The sequence below is a fragment of the Chaetura pelagica genome, unplaced genomic scaffold (assembly GCF_000747805.2).
Source record: "Chaetura pelagica isolate M959 unplaced genomic scaffold, ChaPel_1.0 scaffold222, whole genome shotgun sequence".
In the NCBI taxonomy this organism is placed as follows: Eukaryota; Metazoa; Chordata; class Aves; order Apodiformes; family Apodidae; genus Chaetura; species Chaetura pelagica.
The window spans coordinates 3,034,935-3,048,644 of record NW_009952711.1 but is presented as its reverse complement, the minus strand read 5'-3'; the positions used below and the strand labels follow the sequence as shown (position 1 = coordinate 3,048,644).

At 41.7% G+C, this 13,710-nt stretch overlaps 2 protein-coding genes across 2 annotated transcripts in view; one reads left to right on the top strand and one right to left on the bottom strand.

The window, feature by feature from the left end:
* GCNT3 (glucosaminyl (N-acetyl) transferase 3, mucin type) overlaps positions 1-1,231 on the top strand; it is a 36,539-nt gene extending 35,308 nt beyond the window's left edge. Inside the window, exon 2 of the mRNA XM_009994515.1 lies at positions 3-1,231. Within this exon, the coding sequence (XP_009992817.1) occupies positions 3-1,231 (1,229 nt within the window). The remainder of the gene's footprint in view (positions 1-2) is intronic.
* An 8,012-nt stretch (positions 1,232-9,243) lies between these two features.
* GTF2A2 (general transcription factor IIA, 2, 12kDa) lies at positions 9,244-13,496 on the bottom strand. Its single transcript, XM_009994395.1, has 4 exons — positions 13,330-13,496; positions 12,695-12,799; positions 11,161-11,287; positions 9,244-9,572 (listed from the first exon to the last, which is right to left on the bottom strand). Exons 1-4 carry the CDS (start codon positions 13,399-13,401, stop codon positions 9,547-9,549), a joined length of 330 nt encoding a protein of 109 aa, XP_009992697.1. The 5' UTR covers positions 13,402-13,496; the 3' UTR covers positions 9,244-9,546.
* Positions 13,497-13,710: the final 214 nt, after the last annotated feature.

Sequence of the window (13,710 nt, the reverse complement as noted above, 5' to 3'; positions counted from 1 at the left end):
AGCCCTGCGCAGCGTCACCCGGCCCTGCCCCGACGCCCACCTGGACGCCCCCGCCGCTGCCCACCCCCGCTGCCTTCGGCGTCTCTACCAGGCGCTGGCGCTCTCCCCCAGCCGGAAAATCAATTGCTCCGGCATCGTCCGCGGGGAGGAGAAAGCCATCCAGGAGGCGCAGCTCAGCAACCTAGAGGTAGGGAATAAGAAAGCTGCCCTGACACCTGGAGACTACCTGAACATGACGAAGGACTGCGGCAACTTCAAGGAGACCCGGCGGTTCATTGAGTTCCCGCTGAGCCAGGAGGAGGCAGAGTTCCCCATCGCCTACTCCATGGTCATCCACAACAAAATCGAGATGTTCGAGCGGCTTCTGCGGTCCATCTACACACCACAGAACGTCTACTGTGTCCACATGGACAGCAAATCCCCGGCTGACTTCCAGGAGGCTGTGCGGGCCATCGTCGCCTGCTTCCCCAATGTCTTTGTGGCCAGCCGCCTGGAAAGGGTGGTCTACGCCTCCTGGTCTCGCCTGCAGGCTGACCTCAACTGCATGCAGGACCTGTTGCAGAGCCCCGTGCCATGGCGCTATGTCCTCAACACCTGCGGCACTGATTTCCCCATCAAGACCAATGCCGAGATTGTCCGTGCCCTGAAGGTGCTGCAGGGGCAGAACAGCATGGAGTCCGAGAAGCCCTCGGCTCTCAAGCGGGAACGCTGGCGTTACCATCACGAAGTGGGGGATTCCATCTCCCGGACTGCCAGGGAGAAACTGCCGCCACCCCACAGCTCCCCCATGTTCACAGGCAATGCCTACATCGTGGTCACGCGGGACTTTGTGCAGCACATCTTCGAGAACCCCACGGCGCGGAAGTTCCTCGAGTGGGCCAAGGACACCTACAGCCCCGACGAGCACGTCTGGGCCACCCTCAACCGCATGCCCGGCGTGCCGGGCGCCATGCCCCAGAACGACAAGTTCCAGCTCTCCGACATGAACGCCCTGCCCCGCGTGGTCAAGTGGCAGTACCTGGAGGGTGACACCAGCCAGGGCGCGCCCTACCCGCCCTGCACCGGCCGGCACCAGCGCGCCGTCTGCATCTACGGGGTGGGCGACGTGCCCTGGCTGCTCCGGCAGCCCCACCTCTTGGCCAACAAGTTCGCCCCCTCGGGGGACGATGCCGCCATCCAGTGTCTCGCGGAGCACCTGCGACACACGGCCCTCTACGGCCGGGGCCTCTGAGGGGAAAAGCTGCGGAGACCCTCGCCAGCAGCTGCCTCCTTCCGCGGGCGAGCCCGGCCGCGGTGCCTCAGGGACAGCGGGAGGTGCTGGAGACGCGCGGCGTGAGGTGAGACGGGAGCCGGCGCCTTATCCGCGCTGCCGGAGGGGTCTTCTCCGCGCCGCGGGCCGGAGGAGGAGCCCCTCGTCCCTGAGGAGGAGCGGCCGCGCGCAGAGGGCAGTGCCGCGCGCCGGTAACGGCCGGGCGCGCGAGGCCCCGGAGGCTGGAGGGGCCGCGCGCGGGGCGGGAAGGGCGGGAAGGCCCCGAACGGCGGGACTCTCCTCAGAGCGGCTTTGTTACAGACCCCCTTGGGGTCTCCATTGCCCTCCTGCAGGCTGTTGGCAGATGTCACCTCGGGGCTTCCTGCCGTAGCCGGGCAGGGCAGGGCCCGCACCGCTGTGCCCGCGCGTCCTGCGCCAAGCAGAGCTGGAACTACAATTAATTTGCTTTTGTACAAAGCACCTGGCAGGCCACCTGCGCCTGGCACCTGCCGCGCTGCTCAGCTTGACAGCTGGGTGCTGCTTTTGTATTGACTTTAAAGTTCAATTTCCACAGATAGCCATGCCACCCCGGACCCCCCCATAAAAATCCTTCAATAAAGTCAAACATAATAAAATAGATGACTCTTCAGTATTGTGTATCCTGTAGTCCTCTGAGGAGAACGGATTGTGCTTGTAGGCAGAGCCCTTAAATCAACTAACCCCCCTGCACCCCACTTCTCCATCTGTAACACGGGGAGGGGGGTGCTTATGTATTTAATGGGCGTGCAAACCTGCATTTTTCTAACATCTTCCTCTCTGCCCCTTTGCCCAGAAAAAACATTTTTGTGAGGAGTGGTCTCAGTGCTGTAACTGGCACGTCCAGTAGCACACGTGGCCTTTTAGATTAACAAAACAATCATCCAACATCGTTTTCTTATGTCTCTAGAAGCTTAAAAGAAGGATTTGGGAACTTCCATATTTCACCCACATTTTTCCCACCTTCTTGCATTAAAGCCAGCTGCATTGCATGGACCCAACAGCTTTAATGCTGAAGGATTCATTCAGTTGTCTTTGTACTACCACAAAAATCAGGTAACTTTTCTGACAGTAAACACATTCACCTTTAGAAATCAAGTTCTCTGGTGAAGAAATAGCATCTGAAGCCATTCCATAGCACCAGGCTACATTTAGATGAAGTTATTACTGCAGTCCCATAGATCTTTAAAACATTGATTTAAATAGGATGATAAGATGAAACAACTGATTCAGGAGGTGGGTCATTGCAATTTGGTTAGACATTTTTAAGTTAACTTGGTTGTAAAATGTTTTTTGGTTTTTTTTAAATGCATGGTGCAATCATTATAGGCAAAACCCACAACTACTGGCAAGAAAATACCCAACATGTCATTGGGCACTTGTTTATTCAAAAAGAGCAAATAAAGCAATATTATTGCTGGCTCCAGTGAAAAACTTCTTCCGACTTGTGTAAATAGACAGTTGGTACAACAAAGATTAGAGCCTTACACTAACCTGATAGAAAATTTAAAAATTGTTTAAGCAGCAAATTCAACATTAAATAGCAAGTATCTCCTAGTGTATTCTTTTAGAAAAAATAAAACTTCTCTGCTGGACTAAATCAGGCAGACTGGGGGTCAGTGTGTTTCTCACTATGGCAAGGTGTTGTCTTTCTCCCTTGGAAATTTGAGGAAAATGGTGCATATTCATAGAGAGGAAAAAAAAAACCACAACAACATACTTCTCTATTCTAAGGAATCACATCAAAATCTATTGGGCCCATCCAAGAAATGGATGTCTGTAGAAAGATCTAAATCATTTATTTCTCAAAGGACCTTTTAAACACCTAAAAAAAGTCAAAAGGTGCTGGGAAAGTGGAAGGAACACAAGCCTGAAATAGTGTGTTGAAAGACAGACCTCTCTATTAAATGTACCTGTAAAGAAAGATCTATACTTCCAGAAAATGCACAGATTTGTTAACAGTAATTTTTATCCCCTCCCCTCTGTAGATATGTCTGACTTCTTCAGTTGTTTCTTGTCTCAGAAATACGAAGTATTGCTTGTGCACGCTATTTAAATAGCTGTTCCATCTATTAGTGACAGACAGTGCCTTGACAAAAAATGGTAAAGTTGTCAAAACAGAGACAGGTATTTAGATGTGGGGAGGGGGAAGTGCCACTTCAAATCTGTTCCATGGTAAGTCTTTTAGCAAAGTCTTTCATCTTCCTGGATAGCCTGGAGACACCGAATCTGGGCATTTTCCCACATTTTAAAGACCTTGCCATAGAACAGGAAGCCTCAAGTGAAATCAACATACCAAGAAAACACAACAGCTTGGTAACACACTAAGAGGAAAGCAGTTCCCTATCAACATAGCCTACACAGCCTTCTTCATTCAAGGAGATCATTGATTTGTATGAAAACCAATGTTCCAGCATTATCATCTGGAAATGTAAACAACTGGTAAGCTTTCACATCCAATTCTCTTGATTGAAAGAAAATGTTCGGATTCTGTTGGTGTTATTACTCACAAATTATCTCAGATGATTTGCTTCCAAAAACAAAGGCGTTTCTTGTGCAAATTTATTTTCAACTCTCCTTTCAGTCGTGACTTAATTTCTTCTGAAAGAACAAGACTACTCCCAAATTCATCAAGTAAACTAAGACAAAAAAGATTCTTACAAAGGAATGTTGTCAACATTTCCTCTTTCAAAGATATTAGAAATATGAGATTTATGAGTGCAGACATGTCAAAGCACAGATACAGGAAAGAAAAAAAAAAATTGTGTCTTCACCATTACAGGTGACAATTAAAAATATCAGTCAACTGTAATATAGAACTTCATATTTCAGAAATCTCAAAGTATCTTAGCAATAATCTATCTGGTATCTCAGAAAACTGGCAACAGGGCACAAAGGAAGGGTGCAACTAGCAAAGTTTAGTTGCCAAACTGAAAAAATAATAAACTTCAAATAGAGAAGGACAAGCTGTAGCCCAAAGTAGCACTGACTATCAGAATATAGGATCACCTCCAAAAAAAAGGTTAAACCCCATGTGGACTTCATCAGTAAAATCCTGGACTATCCAAACTGGAAATGTAGTTGCCTGAGTAATATTATTGTTAACTTTGTCTGACACTTCTGTCTACAATCATTTAAAGTTCAGGTTTTTAGTTAATGATTGTAGATAGAATGGTGATTTATTTAAAGTTCAGGTTTTTATTTAAACCACCATTTGTTTAAGGAGGAAATACGTTGCAAACGTAGTTTTCAAGACAATGCACAGGAAGAAGGTGAAATTGTACTTCTGAAATCTAGTAACAGGTTGTTTTTTTTAAACTCACCTCACTTAAATTTATATTTCCAAGTATTGTTCAGTTTATTTTTATAAGAACAACTTAATATAAGCTGAAACTGGCATACTACATATTTACACAGTGGGTCTATTAAGTTCTTAACTCTAGTTAAAAGGGTATATTTTCTTCTTCCTTTGCATTTCTTTCATACTCTATATGATCATCTCTGAAATATACTGTAATAAAGAGACTAATCAATTAAAATAAATTCAGAGGAAACCAAGTAATAAATTCTCAAAAAACTAGAAGGAAACATGACTTACAGGAACAAAAATCAGTATTTACAGTCATTTGATTCCAGGTACAGGCTTAGGGTGTCCTTTTTCTTCTGATTGCAACAGCAGTGGCCATTAAACACTAATTAGACTTTCAGTGATCTCTTTACCACTTCCTTGAAGGGTGCAGGCTTTTTTAGCACAAAGTGAAAACCAAAATACTAATATATCTGAGACTTACTTCCTGCTAAGTCGTAATGGCTAATTTAAACAGTAAATTTATCTTTGAGAAAAGCTATTTTCCTAACAAAGATCACCCTCTAAGTTACAGTGAAGGAAATGGCCACAATTCCCAGTACAGTCTTATTAAACACTTTTTACCATACTCCTACTTTTCTTTATTTCACCCCAGGAACTTCTAAAGAACAGAAAAGCAAAACCAAGTCACTAGTACTTAAACTGAAATACTGCCTCTTAAGCTGCTGAGGTCCTTAAAAGCAAAGTTTGGAGTAACTCTCATCTACCTTATTGAACCCGGTCATTGTGTAATACATAATGATCCTGATTAAACTTTTATTTCAGGATTTCCTTGTAAGTTCTTCCTGCTCTGCACTTCGTGTCTCTCTCATAGCACTTAAAGTCAGGTATTGACAGCCCTGACTGTGCAAGCAGCTGACTTCAGATGACATCCTGTTCTGTGCTCTTAGGGAATTCACAAAATCCTTTCTCTCGGGAGCCACAAATAAACACAGGCAGTCACCCACAGCCAATTCTGTATTGGTGTTTATTCTTCCTTTTCTTCCCTTTCTTTTAGTTCATTTACTTTCTAAATAGAAATATCCATTCCAGCTCAAGGTCTAGGTGCAAAGGTATCTTGTACTTTGTGTTACTGACAGGTGGAAGTAACTGTGACCCTTGTGAATAAAATCAGCAGAAAAACTAACAAATGCATCAGTCCGTAACACCACAGGCAAGGCAGAGCCAAACAGGCAACAGCAGGTATGCTGATGCTGCAGCAAGTGAGATGGTTCGTCTTCCACAGGGTATTAAAATAGCTTAGTATAACAAAACTGCAGTTAATAGTTTTAGCTGCAAGTTTAACAATTCTTCCAAGATCACAAAGCACAATAATCATATTAACATGGAGGAATTAGATTAAATTCAAACACAAAAAACAGCAAGGAGCAAGTTATGGAGAGTAAAGCAATAAAAACCCTTTATTCTTTCCTTCCATTTTTATTTTTGTTTGGCAACTTCTCTCTTCTGTTGATTGGTATGAAGTGCCTTCTCAGGCTTGAGGCTTGAGAACAGAAAGGAATGTCAAGATTACAGAAGCATATGTTATGACTGCCCACTTGTTCCTACTCATTCGCTTGGCTGTTTGACCTAAAATACTCCCTTCCTCCCCATTTGTGCTGCTTTCCGGACTTTTGCAGACTGAATGATGCAAATTCCCTTTGCTATCACTGTGCCCAGGAACTGGACACTTCCTGTCCCCAAAAATTCCAGTTTATCTAAAGATCTTTAAAGTCTGTTGTGCATTTCTTTTAATATTATTATTTGGAAATGGAAAAATCTAGTAGCAGTTCAGAAACATCCAGAACATGTAATATATTATTCATCTGCATCACTTTTTGCCACTCACTTATCTCAGGCTAAACAACAAGCTTACCAAGAACATCAATGTCACCTACGCATTTACACATTTTTTCAGTACAGTAAGACTTTGGTTCAAGTATTTAAATTAATTTCAGAATTCCCATCTCCTTTTCAAATGCTTTCTTACAAGGCAAGACAATATTAAAATCTGTTTTCATGACCAACCCTAGCCATTCTGTGATTATATGACCAATAGCAACCACTGGATAAGTAGGATGTACAAATCAAAGTATTACTGTTACTCATCAGCACAGGGAGTATTTCATCACCACCTGCTTCCAAAGGACCAAGTCCAAAGCTTCTGTGGGACTATTACTTCTTTTTTTAAAGAAGTCTGCAAAGTTGTCCTGAATTATAAACATTGTAATTTCTGGTTCCTGCTCACACTGATTACTAAGGAGCCGACATCTTTGTCAAAATTATTTCTCCTTTCATTTATATATTTTTTTTAGTATATTTATATTCATTACATTATTTTCTTTTTCAGTGAAATACTGTTTTTCCTTTCAATTAACAACTGCTGTAGCACTAAGCCTAGGAGTGCTGAAGTACAACTGTTAAACAATTAAAATACAACTGTTAAATGCAAGGTAAGTCTGACAGAGGAATATCAATGAATTGTGAACATAAATCCATTCCACACAATAGCCTCACATCATCAGTACAATTGTGCTTCTCTTATTAAACTGATTTTCAATGGTAAAATGGTACAGTAAATATACTCATGTACACTTAATTGGAACAAAATCAGATATATAATTATTTGCATTAGGAGGGAGTCCAAAAGCTACAGAGAACTGGAGACTGAGAAGTTTCTGACCAGAGACAGGAAGAGACTGCAAAGTGTTGGAGGTAGGAATAGAAAACCTTTATATTTGTAAGGGCTGAAATTCAGTTTGCCACATGATTGTTAGAGAACAAAACCTGCTTAAATCTAGATGATTGAGTGATTTAGAAAAAGATAAAACCATGGTATGGATTTACATTTCCACCCTCTAAGATAAATTACCTCAACAGATACTCACTGTGCTGTTCAAATGAGAATAGTCTGATCTGCTTTCAAAAATGTTTACTTACCAGTGTGCAGTTTACAACAAATGACATTTAGCATGGATACAAGGAATAAAAGAAAAATCAACAGTCTAGCAAGTAAGTTCATTAACTACTTTCTCACTCACAGTGAGGGACGCAGAAATTAGCCAAGGCCCAAATATTCAAAGGCAGAATTTAGAGAACTGTAACATCAGTCTGGAAAAGTATTAGATACTAAAGCTTTTTTTCTTTTAATAGACTTGGCCACTGACACATAGTAAAAGATTTCAACATGTAAATTGTGCTCCAGTTTTGGCACAAATTGAATCGTAATAGAATCATGTAATGGTTTGGAAGGTACCTTAAAGATCATCTTGTTCCAACCTCCCTGCACAGGCAGGGACACCTCCCACTAGACCAGGTTGCTCCAAGCCCCATCCAACCTGCCCTTGAACACTTTCAGGGATGGGGCTTCCACAGCTTCTCTAGGCAACCCGGGCTAGGGTCTTACCAGCCTCAGAATGAAGAATGTCTTCCTAATGTCTAACATAAATCTCCCCTCTTCCAGTTTAAAATCATCACCTCTTGTCCTGTCACTCCCTGCTCTTGTCCAAAGTCTCTCCTCAGCTTTTCTGTAGTACCTTCAGGTACTGGAAGGTGCTCCAAGGTCTCCCCTCCCTGGAGCCTTCTCCTCTCTGGGCTGAACCCCAACTCCTTCAGCCTGTCTCCACAGCAGAGCTGCTCTAGCCCTCAGATCACCTTCCTAGCCCTCCTCTCAGCTCCATGTCCTTGTTTTGGCAGCTCAAGGCCTGAGAAGAACAGTAGAAGGGGAGAATCCCCTCCCTGGCCCTGCTGGCCTCACAGCTTTTAATGCAGCCCAGGACATGGTTGGTTTCTGGGCTGCCAGCGCACATCACCAGCTCATGGATGAGCTTCTCATCAACCAACAGTCCCAAGATTTAGACTGATCTGAAAACAGTGACCCCCAACTTCTCTTCTATACACTTTCCGATTTCTAGTGGTGTGTAAGTAGCCTACTGTCAAAAATAAATGTATTTGACACTCCTGAGGCAGCTAGAATTCCTATGACAACACTGGAACAGCCACTGCTGTAAAGTCAAACAAATGAGCCGTCAGTACTATATTCATATTTCTAGTAAATAAAGTACTTGAACGGTTTATTGATGGAAGTTGTTTAGTGGAATATATAAGTCTAAGAACAAAGTTAACCCCTTAATATCTCAGAATGTATAGTTCAACTCTTTCACTGAAATCCTGTTGGCCAGGTATCCAATTAAATGTATTCCACATAAATACAAAACCCAATAAGAAAAAGAGTAAAACCAGCAGCACTAAACATTTGTTGAGAATGTAGTGCAATCTTTCAAGACTCCATTTCATTATTTCACTTTGATTAGCTGTGCAATGACTTTAATACTTGAGTTAATGTATTACTAGAAGAGGGTACCAAACAGACAAATGTATAGACAAGAAGATGAAGTAACAAATAGACAAATATAGTGACCAGCATGAGCTGCTAAGCTTTTGTCCTTCTCCATCATTTTGAAACAGGCATTTCTTGCAGTACTAATCAGTACAACCATACTCAGAACCTTTTAACTGAAAGACCTTTGCATTTGCACCATTAACTCTAAACACACTTAAGACAATCTTGGGAAAATACACTGTATCAACGTTAAGTTTTCCACTCATTCGTAAGTTTTTAAATAAAAGTTTATTACAGAAATTATTTTGAAAAGGCAACAGTATCTGTCATAATTAAAAAAACAACACCAAAAGAAACAACAACAAAAAATGACATTGTATTCATGCCCTATAAGGTGAACTGAAGAAATTCTACAGATATTTCTTCCGCTGTCATTCTGTGATGCTTTCTGGTACAGATTAACTCACATCTCTGCATCACAAAAATTAATTATGAACACAGTCCCTTTCCATGCTTCTCTCCAGAAAGTGCTGCATATTAACAGAAAATATTGCAGACAAACCACAGTCCTAATCATTCTGCAGTATTGGAACCAGTGTCTACAAAAGAAAAAAGAAAGTGTGAGTAATGCATAGCTCCACTACAGTTCAGTATAAATTAAAGAGAACCAATACCATTCTCTAATACTTTCCTCAAGCTCAAAAGCATCCCCCAAGCATTTTACAACATGTAATGTACCTACACAATTCCCTCCACTGCTATCAGCGTGATGCATGAACTGCTCATGCTGTTTCACTTCAGTTAGCAACATCGAAAAGAGCCAGCACAAAACTTCAAGGTTGCAAACACACGTCATTAAGGCTATAAAGGCATTAAAAATACAAGAATTTGCCCCAACTTGTAGTGATCACACTTTCTTGCAGTCAGCCACAAGAACATCTGGCTAAATCACATAACCTACTAAGGAGAAAGGGTTTTGCACATCCCGTAGCAGAAGCTCATATGGAGTGTGGTCTATACACATTTTGAAATAGATGCAAGAATGAGCACGATCTTCATAAAACGGCTGAAAGCAATTCTCTGTTCTGATCTTTTCTTAGGAGCACCAATTAACACTAGTGCAATTTCTGGTATTACTACCAGAACTGCTTTCTTGTTCTTAGAGCTATGGGAAAAATATGTAACTTGGAAATGGAGAAAGCCCAATCAAGTGTTTACTACATTCCTTTAGCAAGTCAACTGCCTGTGGGGAAAAAAAGGCTGTAAAGTTAATAGCAACTTAAAGCCACCCAGTTAGTTTATCAAAAGTGAAAACAATATTTGGAAAGTAAGGTTCCCTTTTCTAGCTATAATAAGCACACAAAAAATAGAGTGAGATTATATGCTTAGTTAGTAAAAGAAGTTGAGCAAACAATTTGGAACTACAACTTGAAGTGACCACTGTAATCATGCCAGGATCAGGAAGCCATGAAGAACCTGTTTCACGGGTCTAAGATATATTTAAATAAAGCCTTTTCCATTCTCAGTTCTTTCTTAGTTTCACTCCTCAGGGATGAACCAGGTGGCACAATATCACACATCTTTAGCGATATTCTGACACACTTATGGTTTTTAAAGTTATAAATCAGCTTGCCACAGAAGTCACTAAATTACTTTTTCCAGTAAAGAATTTCAAGGAACATTAAACAGAAGTAATCCAGCCAGGCAGATATAGAACACAAACTCCTGTAAGCAGTATACACACATACAGTGAGCAATATATAAATCATAAGAGTTGCAAATGCTAGCATAAACAAATCCAGCAAATAATTGCTTTGATAGTTGTCTCAGACAGCTGCTTTTCAGACTGATGAAGCACTCCTGTAATTCAGTAACACAGGGTGCTGTTCTAACAAACTCGTTAATAGAAAAATCACCACATAGAAAATCAATGAAGATCATTTCCAACTTTCCAATTGCTCTGGTAGCATGTACTTCCCAACAAGGGGTGTACAGCAGTCTCTAATGCATCCTGTTCCAGTGCTTATAAGTTTGGGAAGCATCTAGTTTAGTTTTGTTCCATTTCTCAGCATATGTATAAGGCTGAATAATACAGTCAGTGCAACTTTAATCAGACATTTAGTCAAAGCTTTCTACAGACTATCAAGTCTTGTGTTTCAGCTCATTTATATCATATTCCATACTTACTTTTTCCATCACATGCTACAATTTTCACTTTATCCACTTTCACAAGTTCAGTGACCTCCCTAAATTCAACATCATTCAGTACAAATGTCCATACGTTGTCACAGAACCTGTATGTATTCAGAGACCCCTTTAAAAAGACAAGAGACATTTTCTATAGGATGCATCCTAAAAGTAACAGAAAATATGATGTTTACTATCTACTGAGCTACATATCTTCTAAAACTAAGTTTGCTATAAAGCCAACTGTGAGCCTGAATGCATACAAACTCGGGAACAAACAATTCTAAGGAAAACTGTAGTTTAAATGCCCTCCAGTGGCTGAAATTTTTAAGACCATGTACTGACATTATAGACTATCCAAGGAGAAGCTTCACAGGTACTCTTAAAAGTTTTATAACTTTTCCAAAGGAAAAGCATCAGATTTCTTAAAACGTGCCGTAAGAAAAATCAGTTACAGCAGTTACCATAACAAGATGTGAATTCCACAATTGTTTAAATAAATTGATAGTTTAAATAAAAAATAATTACAAAACTGACCTATGTGACATAGAAATCTACCCCTCATGTTAGCTATATTACTGAGGATGTTGATATGTAAACCTTTTGGCCTTTATCTTCACATATTTTAAACTGATATTCTTGAACTTAAGCTCCAAGTAACTTTTTTTTAATTCATCTACTAAGCACATTCTGAACATTGTCTATGCCATGTTATGTACACAAAACAAGTGTGTTAGAGAAAAGAAGTCATGCTCTTTTTAATAGATCTGTATAGTTTAAAAATCTAAAGAGCTTACTTAATAGTTTCTGCATACACTGTAGAGGAAGTATTAGGACATAAGTTAACAGAACAACTGTTTTTGTTGGGTTGTTTCTTTTTTCTCAAAATTACCATTGATTTGACATTTAACAATTTGCTGGCTATCTGACATTAATATGGGTGAATAGATGGGAAAAAAACCCCAACTTACCTTTCTACAATACCTAAAAGAAATAGCTACAAAACTGTCCATAAGTGACTTTACATAAGGGTAGATCTACAACTCTCTAGTTTCTCTTCAGGTTTTAGATGTGTCTGAAAATCTGGCTTCATCTCACTTCTTTGTCTGCAGAACACTGAGGACAGCAATTATACTGCTCAAAGCATCTCAAGGCCAGACTGGACAGGACTTGGAGCAACCTGGTCTAGTGGGAAGTGTCCCTGCCCATGCAGGGGGGGTTGGAACTAGATTATCTTTTAATGTCCCTTCCAAACCAAACCACTCTATGAGTCTATTCTATTTCCCTCTTCCCCTGTTTTTATCCACCCACCGAATCTGTTTCTTATTTGTGCATTCTTTCAAAAGATCCCTGGCAGAATAAGAAGGTAACAAGTCTTACAATTGCATACAGAATATACATGTAACAGCCATTACTTCAGCATGAAAACAGGCCTTTACAAGTTTTTGCTTAGAGCATGCAGCTTTTAACAACATTCTGCATCAAAGCTTAGTTACTGTACCTCATGAAGAGCTTTTATATATTGTTATCTTACCCTGAAATTGACTCTGTTCCTGACTCGTTGTGCCAGTGCCGAATTTATAGCTTTGTCAAACTGAAGCAGCACCTGAAGGGCCAGCTGAGGTGTGATTTGCTGTGACTAAAATAGTTTAAAAAAATTTAAAAAGTGTGGAGTTATTTCAAAGTAAACTCAAAAACGCATTAAAAATTAAAAACATCAAAGTTCACACAAAGCAGAGAGATGTCTAGAAGGACCATTTGCAGCAGTATGACATTCCTGTGCATACTCCCTTTTTCATGTTTACACTCAGAAGCAGCAATGTGCCACCAACGTGATTTTTTGTGCTACAACAAAGATGTATTCTGATAAATATTCACTGGAAACAACCAGAAAAGCAGGAAGTGGATTACAGTGCTGCGGATTAATCTGACTGCTCGTTTACTGGCCACATAACCAGGGATTATGCTACTTACATAAAACGTTCTCCTTGGCCTAGAATGTTAAGGAAAAGCCTTCCCACACCAACAGAAATACCGACGGCTGGTCATTTCAACCACTGAGCTTTCCAGACCTTGCAACTTAAGCACCCCGAGCATCCACGAAGGCGACTTAATAACTAACTTCTCTTTTAATGAGCTAACTGCCCAGACCCCAAACCCCGCACGCACCTGGATGAGCTCATCCAGGCTCTCCTGGAGACTGTTGCCCAGCGTGGTGTTCCGGTACAGCTGGTAGGCCATGGCTCACCGGGACGGGGCGGGACGGGCCTTCCGGGTCATCCACGGCTCCCGACGCCTGCGGGGTCCTCGCTCTCATTTAAAAACAAACAAACCCATTAAAAAAAAACAAACGACAACAACAACAAAAAAATTAAAATAATGCCTAAAAGGCACGCCGGAGCCCTTCCCGCGCAGCCAACAATGCGGAGGCCGCTCCGCAGGCAGCGCGGGCACCGGGCCCTGCGGGACACCGGGCCCTGCACCGACCGGCCCTGGAGCCCGGAGGCGCCGGGCCGGGGCCGGGCTTTGTTCGCCGCCCACCCGGCTTCA